A 27,485-nucleotide genomic window follows, 5' to 3' on the forward strand; every position below is an offset into this window, starting at 1 on the left:
GCAATTATATGATTTAGAACTATTTTACATACATTGTGATATTTTTTTAAAATGTTCTGATCAACACTCAAATAAGAAAACTATGATACTGTTAAGAGTAGCATGTTTTTTATCAAATACATATATTTAGTATTAATAAATTTACCTGAAAACTAATAAATGTATATAGTGTATTTTTAATTTTCATGTAAATTACATAATCTGAATAAATCTATAATGTCATGAATCATCCTATATTAAACCCTTAAACTGAGACTTGATCATACAGAAATTAGTGGTTGTCTTGTTTATCACAAATTCTGGTAAACAATAAAAAGCACTAGAATTTCCTTTCAATAATAATTTATTACTTGATCTTTTAAACAGTATAACATTTTTAACTTATCAGTTCACCTCTTGCAAAATTTTCATTTTAAAATGAGTTCTTCTCTTGTTTATGTCAAGATTACATTAAAAGTCCATTGTGTTTTGCAAAGTAATTTACTCACAGAAGACTTGTTTAAAGTGCTAAACTAGTCAATAGACCATTGGCTGTGTCCAAAAGTCATGTTCATCCTATTTTTTGAAGTACTGGTAAAATCTAGTTAAAAAGATACAGTGCATTTCTTTTTCTGGAAGCAGAATAACTATTGCTGCTCATTACTTTTAAACTATGTTGCTATATTACTTTTCACTCTACCTTTACATTTTGAATAACTGCTAAAATATTGTAAAGCATTCCCATCTATGATCCCTTCATGTCCCTATCCTCAGCAATGTAACTTATAAAAGTTGATGAAAACAGAAAATAAAAAAACTAATTAATTTAAAACATATGATGAAATAAATGAATTCAGACACCATAATCTCTAAAGAACTAGGAATGATGTCTAATAAATAGATATTTAGGCAAATACCCTTTAAGATGTATATATAATTTGAGAATGACTTGAAATTTTAGTTTGCCATGAGAGTTCCTTTCCATCAGGATTTTAACTCTGTATTTTAATGTGCTTAGTGTTAAACACTGTCATGGAAAGAGGCACAAATAAATAAAAAACCTCTTACCTTCACTAAGAAGATCTATAAGTCCAACATGTTCATCATGATGAAAAGCATCAGATCCTATAATATGAGGTAAGGGACGGTGCAGATATGGATCCTAGAAATGACATGGATCCAATATATCTTAAAAAATACCATAAGAAGGTTCTAATGTTAAGCAAGCACAAAAGACCAAGCTTATTCAGACCTCATTTATCAAAGTTTAACCATGTTTATCAAATTACTTACTTCATTGGTACTTCACAGATATCAACAAATTACTTAAGTGAAGGAAATATGTCATTATCAGTGAAAAATCTGATAATACATACCAAAATATTAGTCCTCTAAAGAATCACTGTTATAAATTTTAAAACTACTACATTCATATATATGACATTTTGTAAACAAAGAAGAAAACATGAATAAAATACTAAATATTTATTGAAAGGATGTGGCAATTACACACACACACACACACACACCAATTGTTGACAAAATTAGCAGTCTGTTCAAACACAAATTTAACCACTAGAAAATTGTTTCTGATTTTTAACATATATATCAAATATATATATCAAATATATATATCTAATCTGCAATTTTCAGGATAGTCTTGAAACTAACTACACTGTAGCAGGAGCTAGAATTGAACCTTGGGTATTATTGTTAGATGTCCTATCATCATCATCTCAGCTCTAACATTACTGAAATTTGAACCAACTAACTATCAGGAAAAATATCTATGTTAAGCAAACTTCTTTGCCAAGGTGGCTTCCAGGACAGGAGTAAGCAAAAACCCTCTTGAAAAACATCCAAATAAATAGCTGGATCACATATCAATGAGGTGGAAGCCCATAACAGTTGAGAGCAAATTTGTCTTTCTAACAGCAAAAAGAAACAAATCACAGCTCCTACAATCACAAACAGACATTTCAGGAGTTTGCTAAAGACAGCATTTTAAAATACAGGGCATAAAATAAATGGTAATTAAAAACAGTAACTAACTGATAATTAGGTAGTCACAGAATCAAATAATCATGTCAATAATACTGCTTCAAATTTATGAGGAAGAGCTAACTTTGATTAGCTAGAACTTTATAGCATGCAAAACTGATAAGGTGCATGCAATGCTTAGTATAACACGAAAGATGCACTGGTTTAAATCTAGATGCTGTAAAAAAATATTTTCAATCTACTTTCTCTCCTTTTTTATTTAATAACAAAACATATCCACAAAACCACAAGACTAGAAAACATATTCCCTGAAGTCTAAGACAAACTCATTGACAAAGCAGTTCATCTCTGAATATTTAAGTGTTACATTTTATTGATTCATAAAAAAATATTTTGTGCTTATTGGTTTACAACAAAATTTGTTGTGAAGCATTCCCTGGCTGATAAATTTCTTTTTTGCAATTTATTTTCTTAATTTTCAATATCTAAGAGATTTCAAAAATGTGCATCAAAATGTTATTGTTAAAAGAAGCCATGTAAGATTATACACACTGTAAAAATATTTATTTGGGCATTTTCAGTAAAATAAGGATTTAATAAAAAAGAGAAGGGAGATAAAAATGAGTGTAATTTGGTTATTTTTAGAAGCAATAAGTTATTACAAGCTTTTTCGTGTTAACTCCTTATAAATCATACACACTGTATAGTTCAGTTCTTGTGAAATGCCAATTTTCATATTTTCTCATCATGTTATTAGAATATTTTGAGTTAATTCAGTATTCTTGCATTATAACACCTAATTGTGTATGAAAATTCAAGACCTCTGGCAGGGTATAAATACATGTAAAAAATATAGAGAAAGCTTGACCTAGACTGTGTGATTGTTAGTTTAATCATAAGGAGTATTTAGTGGTGATTTTTGAAGTGAAATTATTACAGATTGTATTGTAATTACACAATAATTTTTTATCAACTATGTTATAAATTACCATAATGTATTTTGATGAAAAACAGACAATTATTCAGAGCTGTAGGCACAACTGTGGTAACTAACACCATAATAAACACTTGTATATACATTTTACTTATTTTGTTATATTACTTTAAAACAAGTGGGCTGTATTCTGCATATTTATTAATGAAATTTACCACCAACAAATCATAGACACCTACTGTAAATAATCTCACACATAAATAAAAACTGACAGTAGTGAGTCAACCAAGTTTTACAGTACAGTGGTAAACAGCAAAAAGACCCATACATGCATGGCTGTAATGGCAGTGAAAATATTTTTAGAGGTCACAACCACACTTCATAACAATGACTTTGATAAAGTACATATAAAGAGATGAGGGACATGGGTTCAAGACAGCAATTTATGAAAGTTTGTAAAACAACAACAAAACCTAGAGAAAAAAAGATTATTGGCAGTGATGAGAGAAAGAGAAACAATAACCAAATAAACACAAAACCATGGGATGGTCAAACAGAAGCAGGATCCCACCAAAGATGAGAAGTCAACAAAGAAAAATTATAAATGGATAACATGCTTGTTATAAAATGGGGCACACTGTGAATGAGTGCAAGTTTATCAACAACAAGCAATGGCAGAAATCTCAGTGTGAAGCAGCTGGAGCTACCAGTGAAAATTGTGCTGGCAAGAAACAATAAAAGAGTGATTGCCACTACAAGCAGAAACACAATAGAGACAACTCAAAAACTTCACTACAAGGAGGAACTGCTATCATCATGATTAAACAGTGTATGTCTGGAGGTGTCAACAAACCACAACATTCCAGTAGGTGAAAGTCCTATAAGACAATGGGTGCAGCAGAGAGAACTAGTTTAGTATCTGATGATGTGCTGATTGATAGGACAGTAAGATAATTTCCAATAGCAAAAACAAATGTGAATATGCAACATGGGAGATTTTCAGGCCATGTATATTAAGGCACCCAACTATAACTTGGTGACAGGTTGAAGATTGATGAGGTAACTGCATTTACTACAGGAGCTCAAGAAAAGCAAAGCAAGCAAGAAATCATGCCCCTGCAGGTATTGAGAGGTGACATCCTGAATGTAGGTCTACAGGAGCTGAAGTAAGCACAGAGGAAAGACCCTTCACTGCAGAAACTTTGAAACTGTACCAGACACAAAGTTGAGCAAAAAATAAAAGGGAAAGGAACTTACAAACAAGAGGACCAGAAGGGAGTGATGTGCTGGATCTATCAATGCAGGTCTACTGGGGAAGTTTAACAGATCATAGTATCAACAAGATGACATCATGTTGTCTTCACTGGCAAAACCATGAATATAATAAATGATGTATTTGTGAAACAAACAGTTGTCTTGTGTTTTCATTAATTCTGAAATTATGAAATCTCAACATATGTGACAGGTTTTGAGTGTCAATTATGTAAATGTTTTTGAAGAGAGAATTGTTAGACATACATGACTATTTCCATTTAAGTTTAATGCAAGAGTTATTATTTAAATAGTTATATAGCACAAGAGTTAAATTTAGTTATTTTGAGAAGCATTAGTTCATCGCAAGCTTGCTTACATAACTGTTTTGAGGTTATGAACAGCCAAGTGAGTTAATGAACACTGCACACATAGCTCAAAGTAAAAAAAATATGGCTAACAGTAACCTAATGCAAATGTACGTGAATGAAGCTAACACCCTTTCACATATACTACTAGAATTAACATATCTAGTTGTAAGAAAAGAGCTTTGAGAAAACTGTAAGTGTGCAAACACTAGAAATTTTAAAAACATTTAATAAACTGGAAAAACAGAAATAAGTAACAGCAGTGGAACAATGCAAATTCCAATGTCATATTATGAGAAATGTTCAAAGGGAGAAAAAGTGTAATGCCTCAATTGTGATTTACATGACCACATGACTCACACAGATATCTATGAAATTATAAATAAATTTAAAAAAATGTACTACATGATATAAAGACATTCATATAGTCGACACAACACAAATTGGTAACTGTAGTTAAAAAAAAAAAAATTCCAGCCACAATTATGTGGACAGAGGAGTTTGAGCAATAAATTGGTAACAGTTCAAACGTGTGATGTCAAGAAGATTTATTCAGTATACGACATTAAAACAGAAAGCATTAAATGATATTTACACAGGTGATATAGGCTAGTTATTAAGTGTAGACTTAATAAAGGAAAAAACAGTATTGTTCGAAATGGCAGTAAAAGTTTAAGGAAGTATTTTGAAGAAGCATAAGGAACAATCTTGCACTTTAAACTTTTTTTCTTTCTCTGCAGAAGTACATATTTTTTTTTTAAATATCTTGTCCAAGAGACAAAATCAATCTCTGTTCCAAGACAAAAACAAAAGGTATCACTGTGAGGACCTTGTATATTCTTCTACTGCTTCCACAAAAACTGCTATGAAACTGAAAGTGGGCTATTTATTAAATAAAACCATTACATATTATTACTTAAAAACTTATAAAAAACCTATCTTTATTATCTGTTTCACTAATAGGATTTTACAGGATAGCATGTAAAAATCCCAAATACAAATTGATAAGTAAATCATGGTTTACATTAACACTGCCACATATGAAAAGTCACTTAATGTCCAGCAGTTCAGAATCTTATGTAATTTCTATTAAGTTATACATTCTTCTTACTTAGCATAATTAAACACTGAAACAGACTGATTCAATTTTAAAGAAATTACACCTTCGAATTGATATGGTAGTATAAAATCTCATGACCAGTTAAAACCACTACTGTTCACAGTCTAATACCAGAATTGGTGTATAATTTCATGTCTAGTAATGTATGTGTTTGCCATTGATGAAACTGTTTCCCTAAAGTATGCAACAGATAAACTATATTAGTTATTTTAGGACACTGTATTTCATGTTCTAAATTACACATTTTAATTTCAAAATTTCTATAATTATATTTATTATTACTAAGAATTAAGCCTAATTTTCATATCTGCTTCTATCACACAATAACACACATGAAACTCAAGAGGGATTGTAATTCAAAATGATTGTGCTACAACTGGATCCTCTGTTTACACAAAGCTGTCCCATGCAATAAATAACTACTTCATACTTTGAAAAGGTCTAAGTACAACTATAAAAAAATAAAAGTAAAAACCTATTAACCACTTATATTTATCCAGTTAACTCTGTAGTGTTTTAGTTCACTCAGATATAGCACACAAACTCAACATTTGTCCTTAAATATAGTTTCAGCTCATAATTACTTTGACAAGTGTCAACAAATACAGCCACTCACATGAAACAGAGAAGTGAGCATGCTTTAGATGAAAGTGTAATTTGTGATATTTTTTAAAAGCTTCATCTGATGATATTAGAAGGTTGAGAAGACTCGGTTTTTTCATGAATTATGCAGAATCACTGCTCCTGTAAGGGAGCATCCACATGACACCAAAGACCAGATACCCATTAGTCAGTAAAGGTGAGTAGAACATTATGAAGGCATTTCCCTGATTTCACATCTCTAATGTAAAAAAGGTGTGCATTGAGTATTACAAGGTAGGTAAGTGAAAACCAATCTCAGTGCTGTAGCTAGATTACTGCATCAACCTCTGTCTAGTACCCTACTTCATGCCATACCATACAAAATCAAATTATCAGATAAGTTATGTGAATAACAAATCATATTTGACAATCAATTCAAAGAGTTAGCTTCAAGATAAAGAAAATCATTTTAACTCTTGTCTCGTGAAGTACCTACTTAAGAAATCAAGATTGGAATGAAAAAGCATGCAAACCTTAGATTATCATAGTCATTTCCCAGTTCAGAAACAATTATGGCTTGTTGAATCACTACTTTAAGGATGATTTGTGGTCTATTCCACTGTTTTTAGATCAAGTAAAAAAGCACTGAACTTTGACACAGTTTTTCATGTTTGTTAGTTTTGCACAAGGATGCAAATAATTTTACACAACTTATTTAATACACCTTGGAAGAATATAAATTCACTGTAGTGTTGATATGTCACAATTAGGTTACATTAACCAAAAAATTGTGAGTGGTGATTTATAATATGAAGCAAACATTAATGGAGAAAAATTTTGTTTATCCAACTTTCTTGAAATTATAAGTTTCTTTTATAATTCTAGCTTATTCAACTTTCACAGATTCACATTATAAACCCTTAACCTTTTTGCAAAAGGTCACAGGTCAAAATCCATGTTATTTCGTTTGTTAACCTACATTCAAAATTTTATTGAACTACTATTTTAAGAATTTATGTCAGTAAGTTAGGAATCAAATTATAAATCATAAGTTAAAAGTAAATATTAAAAGAATGCATCTAATACAGATTTTAGTGTAGTGAGTCACAAGGTATGTTAAATGAAGCACTGGTTAAAATTAGATTCTGTGATGTTAAAAAACCAAATCTGTAGTTTCATAGAAATTAAGAACTCAAATTACTTATATTATCAAGCTAGAATATAAAATATAAACCTCATATTGTTTTATTTTGCTGAAATATGGCTTACGTACTGAATCAAATACAGTGGCATCATTCACCTTTTTTCCATTTCTGAAAACAGCCCCTTGTGTACTCTTACTTCAATATATGACAAGTGAACAATCAATCAGCAGCTTAAAGTATCTCCAGAGTGGTTTTCTCAGCCATTTTAATCTGTGTAAAAGCTACCACAATTTTTCAATCTAAGATTTCAGGGAAGTAGGTTGTCTCTAATATGCTCCAAGTTCCATATTTTTAAAAATCTAAATACATCTTAGTTACTAAGCTAAATAAATTATAGTTTAATTCTATAGTATCAGTGTAGTTATTTCTGTGTTAATTTGGTTATTCAAATGTATAAATAAAATCTAAAAAATTTTTTTGATATTCTCTACATGCAAATTTTAAAAGGCTTAGCAACCTATGTCCAGCAGCAACTGAGTACAAAAGTTGTAGTGAGAAGAGATAATTGTTTGCTTTATTGATTGAATGTTCTATATTTTAAGAAAAATAAATTTAATAATTTATTTCTTAATAGTAATAATCTATATAAATATAATGTATAATAACTGAAATGTGTGTATATTACAAAATACTAGTCCTCTAAAAAACAGCCAAGACAGGGAAGATTAAAGGTCAGTTTTATATGACTGAATACACAAGTGCACATGCACCACGTAAATGCAAGTTATGTAATGTTAGATAGGCATGACTGGATGGTCAGTATAATAAAAAATTTACACAAAATATATATACAGCACTATGAAACTTAAGCTATTTAGACTAAGCATTAGTATTTTTGTGTTATAATATGTGATCATTCTAGCAAGAAAGAAGTATAATTTGTATTTGTTTCCTCATTTTTTTATGATGGTTATGAGGTTGGTCAAGTGACAGACCTCCACTTAGTTAAAGTTTAGAAAAGCATAAAATATAGAGTCTTACTAAGAACAAACATTTGAAATGCATTTTGAAGGTTTTACAAATAATACAAATAGTAATTGAGTTTTTGGGATGAGAATAGTTTTGTTAGTCATAACATGAAATCACTTTACACTCAGCCTAGTAATGAAAAAGACTATTTTCACAAACAAACCTTTAAGAAAATTGCTTCATTACAAAGATCTGATTTTTTGTATACAAAATACTTGTAATCTTTACTAAAAGTCTACCAAATTTTATGAAGATACACATGCTTTATCAAAAGTTATAGTGCAAATACTTAATATATGCAAATGTGTAGACAAACTTGTGCATATTATAGCGAGCCTGTAGTAAAAGAGTTAATCATGAAATAATTTATTTATAACATGATCTGGTGTCTCATCACATTCAACAAAGATTGGTGAGTATTTCAATTATAAAATTCTTCAACATTCAAATTTTTAATTGTATTTTACTCACGGAAATCACTGAATAATTTCAAATATTAAATTCTTGAATTACAATATATTTCAAACATATACTTACCTCTGAAATATTAATTCTTTCCTTGTTTAGTCTGAACTCATGTTGTCAACAAAACATGAAAATTTTATGTTCTTTACTACATGCATTACATACCCATAATGCTCCATTCTCTTGCTACCTACACAGTTTGCACTCAAACTAGTAACAAAGCAGACTCTATGTTTACAAATAAATCTATTGAAAAAATATCTCATTCAAAAATCTGATTTTTTGTATACAAAATATCTGTAATCTTTACTAAAAGTCTACCAAATTTTGTCAAGATACACATGCTATATCAAAAGTTATAGTGCAAATACTTATCATATGCAAATGTGTAAATGAACTCATACTGAGCCCTTTGTGAAGGGGTTAATCACCAATGTTTGTACCGTTGTTCACGATCCTCCAATAAGTCTAAATAATATGAGTCAAAAATAGCATCTAACTTATCAAAATCTCCAGTCATTGCTAAAAAATAGTCATCTTTATAAAAACAATATTTGATTGTAATTTTTCAAAAATTTAAATATTAACCTGTTTTATTGAAAGGCTAACTTATAGATCTTGTTACTCAAGAGTAACAAGCAGCAAAATATATAATGTACAATTGTATGCTTAATTCAAGTTATTTATAGAGCTATGTATTCAAGCTTAATCAAGGATATTGAATCACAAGAACTGTAATACTTATTTCATTATTGGGATTGTTTCCATTATAAGTGTGAAGATATACCCAAATCTTAAAACAGCACCTTGTTTAAGGAATTTTTAAATGAGAATAAAATTAAAACAAATTTACTTTTGCTGGTAATTCCTTTTGTTAACTAGATATTTATGAATACCTTTGTCAAACAAAATTCTTTCACTCTTTTTAACTGTGGTCGTAGTGATTTATAAAATGATTGAAAAAAAACGGTTTTACATTTTAATTCATTAAAAACTATATTAGCATTGACTTTTCATGTTTACAACACAATAATATTTTATAGTTAATTTTCTAAATACCTACTTTCACGAGACTTGCTTTCAGTTACAGGTCATATTCTTGCTTGTCAATATTTGTAAGTTGAGTTCCTAATTTGTATGAAACTACAGACTTTGTATTTTAAGATTACAAACACCCAATATTAAATGGTTCTGCATTCAACATACCACATGACTCACTAAAATATATATTTAGGTGTGTTCTTTTAATATTTACTTTTAAATTAAGAAATTAACTCATATATAATAAAGTTTGAATTATACTCTATAATTTGATTCCAAACTTACTCTGAATCTTTGCTGAATTATGTTTGCAACTTTTCATTTATGTATTTTAATCCATTAAATATATGAGAATTGAGTTTGAAACCTGTATCCAACAAGTAAAAAAAACCAAGAATGCATAATTATTTAGATGACTTAGATACTACTAAATTTTTTCTAGCTTGCAAGCATATATTTACAATATCACTTAGATCAATAAATGCAATAATGTCCTGTCTACAAACCATAATCAACAAGCAGTCCAGCCTTAAACCCACTACATAATGTTCTGTAGCAAAAACATTTTCTATGTTAAAGTTTTGCATTTTACAAAGTTTGTACTGTTAGAGAAGAAGCATCTAAACAATCATGTAACATACAATAGTTTCCGAAATCAGAAAAGTTAAACATACCTTAATTAATTCTCTTTTGCCAAGAAAAAAATATCCATACAAAATTTATAGTTATGGACAGTTTAAATATATTTTCATCATAACTGACAAAAGCAACTGTGAAAGTTATGTAACAAATTGTCTTTGTGTAATTAATAGAAAGGAATTACAAACTTACTCTCACTTCAAGGACTAGTTGAGTATTCTCAGGCATTTCTTCATCCTCACTGTCACTTTCATGCTGGAGTTTAACGTGATGAAATGCATTTTCAACTACTTCTAGTCCTAATGTAAGGGCCAGAGTGATTTTAGGAATTAATTCTGCCTCTCGTTGCTCTTTTGTTTTCTATTAAAATAAGAAACACAGAAATGTTCAGCTAAGATTTAATCATTCATTTTGTTTCCCAACTGCATTTTTAAGTTCTTTAATTTTAAATTTCTACATGCCTGAAAAAAAATAATTTAATCACAACTACATGAAATATCATGTATTCCACATTTATCCTTTAATTTAGTTTTCTATTTCAATCCATTAATAATATTAACTTTAACTGAGGTGTAAAGGTTATTTGATAATTCAATGATCTTGTAAAAAACATTGTCAACTTTATTGACCATGATGGAACATAGAGCAAACATTCTTACTATTTTCCTTTTTTGTTGTCTGTAGCTTGGTGCACATAAATGTTATTTTTATTTATCCAATCCATGATATTAGGTCTATATCTTCTATAAATTGCTACATATTACATTTTCCTTTGACAAAAAATATTAAGTCCTATGTACAATAGATGAAAACAAAAATTGTGTATGTGGCAACATTGTGCAAATTTACTAGTTGAGGAAACATTAAGTGAACAGATCAGGTCCAAGTAAGTTGGAGAAGATGAATGTTAATTGTTATGTTGGACCAATCAAATCACCATGGCAGTGATAATTGAAGAGATAAAGGAAGAGAGATAAAAGATACAACAGGGAATTTCTACAAATCTTCCAGTGATCTGCCAAGTTCCACTAAATGCAATGCATATGGGCATTACCAAGAGAAAAAAGGGAATAAAGTAAAGCTATGAGTCAGTATCTCATAAAAGTAAAGGAGATGGCTGAACCTACCTGTAAACAAACTGAAAAGTCCTAAGTGAACCATGTTCTAAATGGTGGTCAAGATGAATATGGAAGATTTGACCAACTCATCCAAACTAGATGCCTCTCAAAGATAACAGGTCACAGTCACAGATGCTTCTTTGGACAGAACAAGACAGTTGTTCATATGGAAAAGAAAATGAAAATCCAGAAAATGTATCCTCTATGCAAATGCAATCATTACCCTAATGAAAACATAATACCATGGCAAACTAAAAGGAAAGGACACCAAAATAAAAAAAATACGATCATCATGTGTAGAAAAGCATTCAAAACATTAACTCTGGTCACCTACATCCTTGGAGACACCACACACTTCACACTGAGAAAACCAACCATCCCAAATTGAGAGATCTATGGCAGAGTACTAATCTCCCACCCTTTGGGGAACAATAAAAAATAGAAGTAAACACCACAACTGATGCTGCTACCTTCAACATTCCCACTGTTTAAGGGTTAAGAACTGCTCTACAGCATTCATAACCTACAGACAAAACCTAACCTCCACTCGCTGCCAAAGAAATGAAAAACTGTAAGGGAGTGGAAATATACAAAACAAATAAAAAAAAAACAGAAGATTTAGTGCAAAACAACAACGAAAGTCCATGGAAAAGCATGTGCGTGTGACTCAAATATCACTTACAAAGAGGAGGACCAAGCTCTGGACTGAAACTGAGAAGTGGCTCTAAATGTGAGTCTTTTCCATGATCCACAACAAAAGATAGGAATCCTGGAACAGATAAAAAAGGAACCAACTACTTGTTGCATAATAGTGGTGATATCAATTGTTACCAAAGTGTCTCAAATTGTCATTTTCATTGGATAACTCCTGTTGAAGAGTTAGAAACTTGGGAAATGTCACAAATGTGAAAATATGAGTGTATAATCTACACAATGTGTGAAACTTTTTTAGAATAACAACTGACATGCTATGTTGATGGTACATAGACCTAGGTAACCGGCCTAATAACAAAAATGAAAAGTACATAACAAAACTCGTACACTAGATTGTAAGAATGGGAAATTGTTCAGTCAGATAAATCTTATCACAAACAGTGAGACATATCTCCCAAAATTAAAAATTGAATTAAAAAAGAAAATCAAACTGAAAGTAAATAAAAAATTGAACTGAAATGTTTAAATTTTGGTATCTTTCTTCAAGAAAATTAAAGAAAGATTATACGACAAAAACATGACATTTTTTCTTGAGAAAGAACATAACCTCCACAAAACATTGCCACAGAATGAAGGTACTTTTGTTTAAACACCAGTGCTCATGGGGATTACTGCACATATAGGATGTTTGTGTTACCCTCCTATTGGTAGAAGGTTATAGTCTAATGATGATTACATTATAGACTTGCACAGTACACATTAATGTGTGTAGAAGTGAGAGCTTTGTTCTAGATTTGTGGCATGTGCAAAAATCTTCATAGTAATGGTTCAAGGTAATAGTTCATTATGAAGAGAGGTGAATAAACATCTGTGAAGTAAATACTTCTGACATGTTCACATATTCAATTCAATATTTGTAAAAAGCATATATCAACTACAATTTGCATAAACAAACTAAAAATGTTTTTAGATCTTCATTACTCTCACATGTACAACAGAACAATTAAATAGTTCTTTAAAATCTAATAGTGATGTCTATCTTAAAATAATTAACTGAAAACATATTAACTTAACCCTTTCACAACTGGCTCTGTATAATATACACAGTTGTACATGTGAAGTATTTACCTTACAACTTTTGATACAGTAGGTGTACCTTCATAGAGTTTGCCAGACTTTCAGTAAAGATTACAAGTTTTTCTTACACCAAAAATCAGATTTTTTAATGAAATATTTTTACTGAAGATTTGTTTGTGTACAAATGTACAAAGTAATTTTGTGCTATGATTAAAAAAAATATTCTTTGTCCTGATTTTAAATATTAGTGTAATTTTTAAGACCTCCTAAATACATTTCAAATGTTTGTTTTAAGAAAGATTTTATATTTTATGTTATTTTCTATACTCCATGAGGGGTCTTGTCAACTGACCAACCTTGTAACCATGATAAAATGAATTAGGAGGTATAAATGTGTTTTAGTACATAAGCCATATCTCAGCAAAATAAAATGATACAAGGTTTTTATTTTATGTTCTGGCCTGCCAATATCTGTAGTTTGAGTTATTAATTTCTATGAAACTACAGATTTAGTGTTTCAACATCACAAACATCTAATTTTAACCAGTGCTGCATTCAAGATACCCACTGACCTACTAAAATCTATATTTAGGTGGGTTCTTTGATTATTTAATTTATAAAATAAGAAATTAACTCATACATAATATTAAAGTTTGAATTATAATCTAGAATTTGATTCCAAACTTATTGACATAAATTCATAAAATAGTAGTTCAATAAAATTTGAATAGAAGTTAATGAATATGCAATAACATGGTCTTTGACCTGTTGTGAAAGGGTTAACACAGAATACTAACACAACTGCTATCATTAAATATACAGCAAACAGAAGATTTTAACAGGGCATTAAATTGTAATATTGTTATTATCACTGCCATAAAGGTTATTGATAGATAATTTGTTATAGCTCCTTAAAGCATAATACAGTGATAATCATCATTAAGTATACTAGATATTGTTATATCTTTTCAAAGCACTAATACAAGGAGCACTACACAACCATGTTACACAGATTTAATACACAATCATTGTTTTATGAGTATTTCTATTCCAGATTGCACAAATTTAAACTAATGACAAACTTTCATGTTGTTTACTTCATGCATCAATTTCAAAACTAATTATTAAATAACATAAAAATTATAAACAGAATACTTTAAGTGATACTTCAGGCTTTAATTATCTATCAGTTACTAATTCAGAATATGTTGAATATAGCAGCTTAAAACAAATTTTAAAAACAAAGTTGCTTTTAATAAGTGCTTAATTACACATGCAAGTAAACAAAAATAATTGCAGAAATATTTAACTTAATAAATGCTTAATTGAAACTTGTTATTACTAAAACACTGCTCATATGTTGTAGAATGTATGACTTTTAATTCTTCTATACTAAATTATTTTTAGATGTTAAATGACTAGATAACAAAAGAGCCTAAACAATCAATGTGAATTCTGTATTTTGATATCTAAACTTTATAATATGATATAATCTTCTGCAGAATGTATTTTCTATCATTAATAACAGCTGTTTTTGACTCACTGGGTATTCTTGTAGCTATTTGTAGCAACAGACACACAAAATCAGCAAAATCTTTCAGGTAATATTCCCTGAAAACTTATTAAACCCTTTACGTGCTGTTTTGTTTTAGCACACAATGTATTAGTTCTTGAGCTTTGAAAATAAGACTCCTAGTATTTAAAATAGTATCTCTGATGGAAAATAGTAACAGTGCCAAGAAAGAGCACATCATCATGTTAGAAAGTCATACATGAATTTTATTCATTTTCAATATTATTAAGTAGACTTCAATCTAATTTAAACCACCTGGCCTTATATTTCACCTGGATACATAAAGCAGTATGGTGAAAAGAGCAACTTAAAATTTAGAAAGTCTTTTTTGAAAGGAGTAATGGCATGTTAATAATAATGATACTTTGTGTAAATTTGAGGATGATCACCCAAATGTATCTCAGAATGACTTGTATGGGTATTAACACTTTTACTGATAAGGAAAGAACAATGTTTCGACCTTCCAAGGTCATTTTCAGCTTAAGAAAGAGTGCTTGAATGTGACCATTGATGGACATGTCTTAGGGACGAGAGGATAAATGGGTACAGGATTGTAAGGGGCTTTGCATGTGAATATAAGGTTATTAATTGGTATAGGTACAAAAAGATGTTCATTTATATTGGTTTAATTTTGGTTTTAGTTGCTGTATAAGTACACCCTTGGGCAAATTAATTGAAACAAGATGGAAAATTATGATTTTTTCAATTTTTTGCATTTTATTTCTGAGAATCCAAAAATTACTCACAAATTAATACATGATATGACTGCCATTATTTTTCAGAAGATCAACAATCCACTTTGGAATTAAGTCCACGAGTTGACTGCAATCTTCACTAATTTTTGGATCGCGGTAACACACCTCAATTATGGCCTCAATTAGCTTATCTTTCATAATACAGTATTTTCCCTGAAGTCTTTTTTTACAAATTGCCCAAAGATTTTCAATAGGATTTACGTCCGGAGGGTTTCCAGGCCAGTCCAGCACCTTTATTCACATTGTAGTCATAAAATTCTTCACAAGTTTCAATGTGTGGCACGAAGCCAGATCTTGCTGGAAAATGTCAGATTCATCTGGAAATCTCTTTTTCAATTTTGGAACAACTCTTCTCTGCAAAACTTTGATGTACTGTGGTCCTCGCATCATACCTTCTACAATATGTAAGCCTCTGATGCCATAGTAGCTGAAAAAGCCCCAAAACATCTTCTTCAAGGGATGTTTTACGAACTGATTCATGTGAGATTCTCCAAGTTTCTCACCTGGAAATCTGCGAACATGCAGACTTCTTTGACCCTGTACAAAGAAATGAGTCTCATCACTGAATAACACCTTCCTCCATTGTTCTTGCATCCAGTTCTTGTATTTCAGACCCGATTGATACCATTTTTTCTTCATTAAGTTGGTAAGAAGTTGTTTTTTGACTGGTCTCCTTGCTCTTCTAACGCAATTTCAAATGACATAATAGTCTTCAAAATTTCGTCATAATCCCAAAAATAGATCGACCATACTGCAAAACACAGCTAATGACCCATCTGTGTGAAAAAATGACTAATAAAGAAAATCAGCAGGTCTAGCAAGCCTAGACTGGTCACCAGGCTGGAAATATTGTAATATGATTTTTTGTTTCAATTAATTTGCACAAGGGTGTAGGGCTTTTTTGATTTTGCATTTGTTTATATTTGTTTCCCTACTTAGTATCTGGGTGTTTTCTATGGTTATGTTGTGTTTGATTTGCAGTGTTCAAAAACGTGTTGAAGTATTTTTTTTGTGTTCTTTGAATCTAGTTTTCATTTTTCTGCTTGTTTCTTCAATATAGAAATCATGGCAGTTGTTGCATTGTATTTCATAAATTATGTTGGTGTTGTGTTTGTCAGCATAGTTCTTACATAATATGGACTTTAGTTTTGTACCTGGTTTTTGAATACATTTGGTGTTTACTGGAATGTTGCATTTTGTTATCAGTTTTTTTTGCAAATGTTTATTATTTTTTCACTGATATAAAGTTTTATAGTTTGTTGTATCTTGGGATTTATTATTATTTGTTTGTCATTGATGTAGGTGTGTCTGTATAAGTTTTCCACAAATTTTGAGGACGTTCGTTGATGTTGATGAAGTGTTGTTTTATTTTGTTGATTTCATCATTAATTTTATCGGGTGAGCATACATTTGTCGCTGTGTTTATTTGGGTTCTTAATATGTTGAGTTTTCATTTTGTTTCATGTTCTGAGTCCCAGGAAATGTATAATCCAGTTTGGGTGATTTTTCTGTGGATTTCTGTTTTGAATTGTGTATCAGTTATAGTGATTTTGAGGTTAAGAAATGCTATTTGGTTAGTTTTTTTCCTGTTCACAGGTGAACTAATTGTTGGAGTGTATGGAGTTAATATGGTTGAAAAAACTGTGTGTTCTGTAGATGTGAATCCAGCAATTTTATTATCAACATACCTGTACCAGTATAGTGGTGGGTGTAAGACTGAATTGATTGCCTGTGATTCAATCGGTGTCATAAAAATGTTGGCTATAACTGGTGACACTGGATTCCCAATACTTAGGCCATTTATTTATAAGGTAGTTTTGGTTATTGAACAAGGTTAGTTTTGGTGGAATTGTATAAGGGTTGCTAACTGGCTACTGGGGATGTGTATGAATGGGTTGTGGTCTTGGATATAAAGTTCTGAAGCTATCTTGCAGGCTTCAGTCATTGGGACTTCTGTGGAGAGAGAGATTACATCAAAATTGGCCATTAAGGCTTTATGATTTAGTTTATTAAGAATATATTTAAAGTTAAAAGAGTCTTTGAAAAAGGAGCTGGCTGATGTTACATATTTAGAAAATGCCCACATTATATATTTATCAAGGTTGTAGTTAAATGATTCACAGATCAACATTATGGGTTGTAGTGGACAATCAGGTTTGTGAGGGTTGGAGGTTCCATATAGTTGTGGTGTCATTCGTAGGGAAGAATAAATGTTATCTGAGATTGTGTTGTTTTGAGATTGTTTGACAGTGTTATCTACTAAAAGTCTGCCATTTATTAAAATAACATTTTTTAATGTTCACTTTCTGAAAGAATTATCTGTGTATTAACCAAATTCTTTGGTTCATATTGTGCATAATTTGTCTACAGCACTGCCCTAGAAATCCATCAAAATGAAAACTACTTTTGTTACATAAGAGACATATCATTGTTTGAAATTTGTTACAGTACACATGCATCTCTGCATGCTTTATCAATGAAATGTATATTTTGTAGGTATTCAATCAAGTTTTGTTAAATCTCTGGTGTAATTAGCCAAAAATACAGGTTTTAGCTAATGAAAGCAAAAAGGTGTGTTGAAACGACAGTCAGGCATGCCTAACAGGAATCATATAATCAAACAGTAAAACAAACCCAAACACCAATGTTATTATCTATGTAGGATAGTAAGCTATATTCTAATTTGTGAATAGCTTCACAGTAATGAAAAAGTTACATAGTTTACAGCTGAAGTGAAATGCAACTCTAGAGATTGAAATATAGATATCAAATGTTGAAAGTTATTTGAGCTACTATGCTTGCAAATTAGTATACTAAGTACACAAGAACTAACCATCGACTACTATTTTACAGCTTTTTAAACCTTAAGAAATAATTTAAATAGAAGAGATAGATTGAAATTTGAAAGCTATTGAATCATGTTATTTATAATACATATCAGGTTAAAAAAATTAGCATAATAAACAGGTTATGTTCCTAAATTACAGCTCATAGAGTCAAAAGTTAAATAAAAACACAAAGGTGGTTTCCCTATAGGAAGTGAATATTCAAACACTTTCATTACATCTGAATATTTTCAATGAGGAATCTTGAATTACATGCAGTCTTTTACATACATACATATATATATATATATATATTTAACATTAAAATATGCTAAACAAAAATCAAAGGTTTTAAGTAATCAATTTACTGACTTGGTCATCTGTACGTTTTGGTTCTATTACAGGGTCTTCCTGAATTTCTTCATCATAGACTCTCTGCAAAAAAAAAAAAAAAACATTTTTTTGTGAACATCCAAAGTAATCATTTTTAAGAATTTAAAAGTTTTGTAATTCTAGACACTTTCTGTATGAGAGAAAACTACATTTACTATCAGCTTGCTCTTAGTGTAAGAAAGACTGTGTAAAATAAAATCACTAGCTCTGGTAAGCTTTCAAAAATTTAATATTGAAACAAATATTAAAACAATGTGCATATCAATATCTGACAAAATACATACATGTTTACATTCTTATATACATTTTTAACAAAACAATAAAACATATCAAATGTAGTGACTAATCCTAAGGAGATAAAATGCTCATTTGAAATTGGCATTTGAAAAACATGTACTTTATACATCTTGTGTATACAGCATTCAAAATTAGAAAAAAAAAATATTAGGCTAAATCACAGCCTGTCTTATGTGACAATAATTACAGTCAAACTAAGACACTTCATAGAATACCGCTTTTTCCTTCAACTGTGTGTAGGGGCATCATTAGCCAAACTGTGGTAACTACTTAACATAAATAATAACCTTTCATACAATATTTTCAATTTTTCCCTTAAGATAGATTCAGAAGAAAAAAATGTTGTTACTAAGATGTACATAAAAACAACCTTTACATGAAACCTGTGTAGAAATAACCAACTGCACTGTTAATGAATATGTTCATCAAACTTGCATTTGAATCTTTTCTAAGGCTCCAATATAATCTAAGATCTATATCTGAATGCTAACTTTCAATACTTACATTTTCAACAAACTGAGTATTGGAAAGCATGGTAAAATCATTAACAACATTGCTCACTCGAACTCCTGTGACCTAATTTTGAAACAAAAGAAAACACTTAACAACTTTGAACTAAACCGATTTCAAAAAGAAAAAAAAATCAACTTAGCAAACATAAGGGAAATCTAGTAACATTTGGACTTAAAAAACATCTATAACAACTTTTCATACAGTTACAAAACCATTCAAACTGTAGATGTAATCTGCTTATTAAGATATAATGCAAATATATGGCTTGAGCTTAACTCAAAGTTCAATCTTACTACTATTACTTATTTAGAATTTTCAATCAGAAAATGGAACAAACAAGTCTGCCATAAATCAAAACATCCTAAAAAAACATAAACATTGACAAGATAACTTAGTATAGACACAGTAGAATAAGTAAAGGTCTAGTGTCACTATCACATCATCCTCCAAAACTATATCAACCATAGTCACAAAGAAAAACAGATGACTGAGGTGCAAAAACACCTTATCACACATGAAGTACAGATGCTCAAAAAATGCATCTCTCAGACAAAGAATTCAGTCAGACATTCACAAAAGTTACCAAAAAGTCAAGGAGAAAAGGCAACAGCCAACAAGAGATATTTGAAAATATCACAGGTGTAGATGTGGGAAAGTTCCATTAGAAAACATGAAAAGGATGCAAAAAAACAACAAAATATTATTCTAAAAAAAATTACAAGCTACAGTTGTTCTAGTCTCAAAGAGAAGCAATAAGGTCGAACATCTTTATATTTTATCCATTATTTTCTATACTATAACTCTATGCAGGGATGGTCACTTTGACCAACTTCAAAACCATGATAAAAATATGGAAAAAAATCTAAATTACCTTTTTCTTCTTTTCTGAAATGACTGCAAATTGTAACAAGAAACCTCAATTTTTTATCCTAAGTAGCTTAAACTTGTAACTATATACATCTATTTATACTTAACTTTATTGCTTTCTTGCCCTTTGAACTGTAAGTAATTATCTTGTCATACAAATTGTAAATCATTTTGCAAACACATAGCTCATGCTACCTTACTGAATTACATAATGTAGGAGTTACTTACAAGCATACTTGTCAAGTATTATTATTTTCAATTTCTGACTTAATGTAACCTTATCAAACCTGACAAATTTCAATTTTTTACATTTTACTTACTTTTATAATAACAAATAAAGAATAAATATGAAAAAAAAATCATACTTTCCTGGGTCTTTTTATTTTGCTATCAAATGTTGATGAAAATTAACCCTATTTTTATACTAATAGTATTATTCCAATAAATATTTCAGTTAATTAAATAATGCACCTAAGATCACAGAATAACAAGGCAAAGACCAAACATTGTTTTAAAACCATCAATTTTTTCTGGCTTTCTAACTGTATAATAACAGTCTTTAAAAATTCTATTAAATTCATTACTGTGTTTTCTGTAGTTTTAAACTGAAAGAGAAATGGACAATTCTTTGTACAGAAAATAACACAATATACAATTTTATTTTATAGATTAAAACCATTACTTTCTATTAAAGTAAAATATTAAATTATTGACAATTTATGTAAAAAAGGATGTGACAGATTGGTATGGCAGGAGATGTCTGCAACCAAATAAGATCAAAGGCTATAAAATTATGCTTTTTCTGTGTAATAATTATATCATAATGACTAATTTACATTAAATTAAGAACTTCTCAGAGTGGTGGTAAATAAATTTGAAAAACAGAAGATATGGAAATCAAATGTCAGTTCTTATACTAGAGGAGAATGGATTTTTTAAAATATTACCTTATAAAAGTAAGAACTTAAAATGTAAATAAAATTTAAAATTGATTAATTAACTAGATTTTGATGCCAAGATTATTCATATACATTGATAATAACATAGTTTACTTAAATTTTAAAAGTAATTCTGTAAAAGTTGTGACAACTCTGGTGAGAAATGATTAATTCTTCAAGAAAATACCTGTACTTCTGATTGAAATGGTTTGGGAATCCATGCAAAAATCAAACAAACAGATACAGCACAAAACTATGTTGATGTGGTACACTATGGTTGGTGTTCATTCAAATAATCAGAGTGCCACAACAGCTTAGTGATTATACAAACATAGCACTCAATTCCACTGCCCTAGTAGTTGTGTTGAAAAAGGCATAGCCTCCTCAAAATACATAGTAGCTGCTGTTTTGAATGTGAGAGTTATCCTGTGTGACAAACTGAAGCCAACCTGCAAGTATATGTAGGTGTCATCTGTTAAACATTTTGTACATTTGGGAAAAGTAACTGTTAATAACAAATACCATCAAGGAAGAAATTTCACTATTTTATCAGTACTAGTAGAGATCTGGCCAAAAACTTGGCTTCCAGTACAGGTGTCCAAGACATCTTGAGGACAGTAATATACTAACTGAATGAATACAGCCTCAATGAATGTGCAGCTGCATGAAAACATATGCTGTGTAGAAGCAATAACAACAAAAAAATGAAATAGTTGTAGAAGAGAAGTTATGAAATGCACAGTCCGAACAGAGATTGTTGTTTACCAATTAGTCCAGTAGTCAATGGCAGCATATTCAAAAACAGGAACTGGGACAGTACCTTTATCAAAGTACATCAGCTACAAAAAGTATGAAGTTTATCTATACAGGTTTTAGATAGTTTCTTCAGTAGTGTTGATGATTTAGTTAAACACTGATGACATTTTGGTAGTAAAGAAATACAGACACTACAAAATTATATTAGGAACATACTTAATTTTCCAGAAATATAAGTTTTAACACAGCCATAATCCTAAGTAAATGACAAATTTCAAAAATGGTACACTCTTACCAAGAAAAGAAACATGTAGATGAAACACTGTAAGTCCTATCTTGGCCAGTCCAAGTTTGGATCTGGATGGATACAGGTCAAGATGTAGCCAAGCAACATGTGGAATTATAAAACATGCTATGGGTTATTTAAAGGAACATCCCACAAACATCCATCAGTAAATTCTATGAGATCATGTTGATCAGAGAGAATAAAGAGCTTACACTAATTTTGAATATACGTATCAGAAAGCAACATGACAACCACAGACGATATAAAGCCATCACAGAACAATATTTACCAGAACTACATTTTGACATGGTTTGGTGTTTCTTACAATTACGATTCCAATGACAATTCATTGCTTTTTAGAAGAGTATATAACAGCCATTTCCAGTGCAATAATAAAAACCCAGCTTATAAAAAAAAACATTCTGACTGGGTTTTAGAATTTCCAAGATAAAGATATCTCCTGTAAATAATTGGACTGAAAAACAAACGAGCACAAATCAACTTCAAGTGTCCAGAAAGAGACCTGTCAGAAGTCATTCTCTAGCCATGGTAAGCAAAGTTCAGCTTCTTATGACAAGCAAGAACCCAGAAACACAAAGGTAAGTGGCAATAGCCATTCACATGCCTTAGGCACCATCACTATCAAGAACCTGCATACGAAAAAAATGATACAAGTCATGTTTACAAAAGTTGCTTCAACAACATATCTAGAAAAGAAAGACCAATTGTAAAAAATTGTATAAATATTAACTAGTAAGGTAAAAATAGCAGTATTTGGGAAACTCTACCAAGCATATGTATATTCTGATAACTGTAACAAGTCCTGATTTACTTTCTACTGGTTAATAAAAGAAATATTTTTACAAAAATAATATGTGGCATTTCACAACATTTTTTTCAAAGAAATTCATGATCATCATTTTATACTACTCCACGGTAAACCTATGGATCAGGACAATGAATACAAAGTTCAAGGTGAACTCTGCTCATTATCAGACCAATGTTTTGACCTTTTTGTACCATATAGAAATATCTGCTTTATATAGAAACATGATATAAAGAGAACTACTAATTTATCAAAAAGAGGCTCCTGATCATACTTCCCATTCAACAGTTTCATACCTCAAGCAGCTGTGGAAGTAAACAGGTATTTGTGATATTCCATAAGAAGACCTAATGGACCAGTTTCTAATAGCTGTGCCAATGTGTTCTGACAGATTATGGTGTTGGGACAGGTGCTGGGAAACTGCCACTATTATATACTAGAGGTATCATGGAAGACCAGCAAGTAAGTATGGTGTACTTTGATGATTACGAATATTGTCCTGGAAGTGACCTCAGCCACTCCAGAATATGCTACTTAGAAAATAGGGCACGTCCTAGCATATATGTGGCCAAAAACCTGATTTCAGATACAGATGTCTAAGTCACCTCAAGCACAGTAATAAACTGAACACGTAGCTGCATGAAAACTTTTCCAATGGATAGGCAACCAAGAAAACACTAAAATATACAGTGAAAAAGAAATCATGGAATAAGTAGCCTTAACAAGAAGTTTTTGTTTACCAGTGAGTCCAGTAATCAATAGTATCATATTCAATTTCAAATTTAATTTTGTAAAAGTTATATTGAAGATAAATCAGACCAAAATCTAAACTGAAATGTTTAAACTTTTGTTTTTTGGTTTAATTTTATTTTGTTTATTTCACTTATCTGTAATAAAAATCTGTATCAAACATAGTAGATGCAATATGTTTAACTATCTCTTAAAACTTTCATTATCTACTTCACTATTTTTATCTTATGCTTTTGCTTTACTGTGAAAATGACAAATGTAGTATTTTATTTGATCTGAAAATGATCTGAAGCTATATCAGATAAATTTAGCAAACAGGAGATTTGACTGGGATAAGGGTTCAAGGTGTAACAGAAAAAATACTTAATAGTTGAGAATATACTAAATGAAATTAAAAAACTGGAAAAAAGTGATAAACAAAATAGACTGGCTTATTAAATTACTAAACATATACATGCATCTGCTTTTTTTTTTAAATAGTAACTTCCATATTGGGTAAAAACTAAGGGTCAGCTCAGATTAGATTTAAAATCAATTACTAAATTGAAGATTTTCTCAAATACTGGCTTGTAAAATTGAAAACTTAAATATTATATATTATTAAAGTATTTTTTTTTAGTAGCTACAATCATGCTATAGTAATTGGTATAATATGAAGAATAAAAAGAGCTTAATTAAATTTTGAATATAATTCTATAAAAACCTCACGACATGCACAGTATAGTATGTCCATTTCACAAGATTAGCTAGAATCCCACACTGAGAAGGAGGAGGGAAAAGTGCAAGGGAATAAAAGTACACCAAAAAGCATCCAAAGAATACCCCTGACAAAGATCAAAAGAGAAGAATTGCACTACTTCTGGGCCAGGAATACTTCTTGCCCATATATAGACTGTGTAATACACAAGAGCAACATTTTGTGAACTGTAAAGTGGCTGAGTTGAGGGAGACCATTCTTGGCAAGTCAGCTACATCCAAAACCTCCTTGTAGGATACTGATATCCACATGACACTAGGATAATAATTATACTGTCTTTACCCAAAACTCAAGAAATGGTGATTAAGACCCACTCCAATCTGTGGGTATGCTGTGAGAATCATTACTGATCTATCAATCTAAGAATTGACATTTGATATTGAAAGAATGTCTATCACATGGGATCAACTCTTCTGGCATAGGCTGGCAGCATCCAAAATTAATAATATCCCCAAAAGAAGAGAATAAGGGAACAGTACCAGAGCAATCCCATGTACCACTACTGTGACCAAGGACACAGACAAAACAATTGGTGAAGAAAGAGAACCCAAACCCACATTAATACTTACATTGATTGGTTTACTCTAATCCAAAGCCTCTATGCTTGGAGCCAAGTTTCATGTGAAGGTAGGATGAGGTTGCCCAATGGAAGGGTTGAACTCCAATTGCAATAGTTCAATTCCAGTAATTATGTAACGTGTATCAGAAGGCCATGTTGTCCAGTAAGATGACTGCTCATCTCCAATGTGGGTGTGAAAGGAATTAGAAAGTCACATCATTCCAAAGGGTGACAGCTCTACTCCTGTGGCTGTGTAAATAGTATCAGGAGACCACATTAACCAGGAAAGTGACAGCTCCACTCCAGTGAGTATGTAATAGGTATCAGGAGGCAAAATTGTAAGGACTACCATGCAGTGGATAGTCCAGAAGAATATCATCACTGGAAACAGTGCAATGAGTTATCACAAAAGCAGACCATACTGAATTATCCATTCAAGACATGGTAGGAATGGGCAGTATTTCCCTTCTGCTTTACCTATGTAATCCATGGGTTGGTCCAGAAAAGGCATATTTATGAAGCAAATTATCATAAGATAATTAGCTTTAAAGCAATCTTGTGGAACCCCCTCCCATCTGAACAGTGAACATACAAAGCCATGAAGGAGAGAGCACCAAGCAAAATGAATGACAGTGTAGACTTAGAGTTAAAAGACACTTGGTCAAGCACCTCTTGCTGCAGAGTAGGATCCATGTGATAAAAAGGAGAGAAAGGCCCCTGAAAAAAAAGAAAATGAAGTAAACTTACCAATTAAAGTCCAGAGAATAATCACAGATGTCAGAAAAACCCAGATTTAGGGAAAAGAACAATGCAATGAAGATAGTTAAGAGATGAGCATACTGGGAGTGGTCTACATGTCAAACAGTAAAATCTTTCCACTGAACAACAAAGATAAAAATGGATGGAAAAGGTGAGATGTCAAAGCAGATGAGAGGAAAAATGAAACAATAAGAATACAGGGAAGAGTAGACCAAATGAACCAAAAGCTGGAACCAATTCATCATGGTAGAAGGTAAAAAAATTGCAAAGTTAAGACAGTCGCTTGGGTATAAAAAAAATTGGTCATGCATACTAAGACAGACAGCACTACGTGCTATATAACATTGATGGGCCATTACTGGACACAGAAGCCTATCCAACTCCATTCGAGGGTATAGGTGGCATATAGAAGAAAGAAAAGTAAGAGAAAAGTATGAAGAACCATTCTGAGTTGACAAAGTCTTAGACAGAAAGGAATGACTGCGATAAAGTAGAAGATATGAAGGGTGATAAAGGGAACATCAAACATCAGTGCCAAACAAATCAGACTGTCAATGCCCACAGGCCAAGAGAAGAAAGAAGTATGTTTTAAGGGATAGATGAATCAAAGAGCATGAGAAAAATTGTTCATACGGAGGTAAAGTGAAAGCATAGAGAACTACATTATCTACAGTCGAGCAGGAGGCATGAGCACAGTAAGAACAGATGAAGTAAAAACCCTATAGTACCAGGAAAAATGAAAAGTATAGGAAAGGGTTGCCAATTACCTGGAAACCAAAAAGACCAAAGTCCTACGGTCTAACAGCCAAATGAGAATTGCACCCTACAAGCCACAGAAGGATTGTCAACAGGAAATTCCTTGTTAGCAGACCAACAGTGGAAGACTTTCCACTTATGGTGGTATACTTCCATGGAAAATAGCAATATGAAACTAGCTAACAAAGAGACAATGTATGAAATCATATCATTTTGTCAAGGGCCCAGACAAAGCCAAGCAAGAAGACAGAATGGGAAGATTGGGATGTATATTGGTTTAATTTTGGTTTTTGTTGCTGTACAAGTAGGGCTTCTTTGATTTTTCATTTGTTTATATTTGTTTCTCTACTTAATATCTAGGTGTTTTCTATATAAACTAACACATTTATATCTATACTAATTAATAACCTAACATCCACCTGCAACGCCCCCTACAATCCTGCACACGTTTTTGTTCTCTCGTCCTAAGACG

General features: G+C 31.0%; 1 protein-coding gene across 4 annotated transcripts in view; it reads right to left on the reverse strand.

The window, feature by feature from the left end:
• The window catches only part of LOC143225172 (WASH complex subunit 2-like), a 172,679-nt gene that overhangs the window by 119,003 nt on the left and 26,191 nt on the right, over positions 1–27,485 (reverse strand). For all 4 annotated transcript variants that reach the window (XM_076454128.1, XM_076454129.1, XM_076454130.1 and 1 more), the window contains exons 4-7: positions 19,751–19,822; positions 18,929–18,991; positions 10,747–10,914; positions 1,048–1,141 (exon numbers count right to left, since the gene is read on the reverse strand). In XM_076454128.1, the coding sequence (XP_076310243.1) occupies positions 1,048–1,141; positions 10,747–10,914; positions 18,929–18,991; positions 19,751–19,822 (397 nt within the window). The remainder of the gene's footprint in view (positions 1–1,047; positions 1,142–10,746; positions 10,915–18,928; positions 18,992–19,750; positions 19,823–27,485) is intronic.

Source organism: Tachypleus tridentatus, chromosome 9 (assembly GCF_004210375.1).
Source record: "Tachypleus tridentatus isolate NWPU-2018 chromosome 9, ASM421037v1, whole genome shotgun sequence".
NCBI lineage: Eukaryota > Metazoa > Arthropoda > Merostomata > Xiphosura > Limulidae > Tachypleus > Tachypleus tridentatus.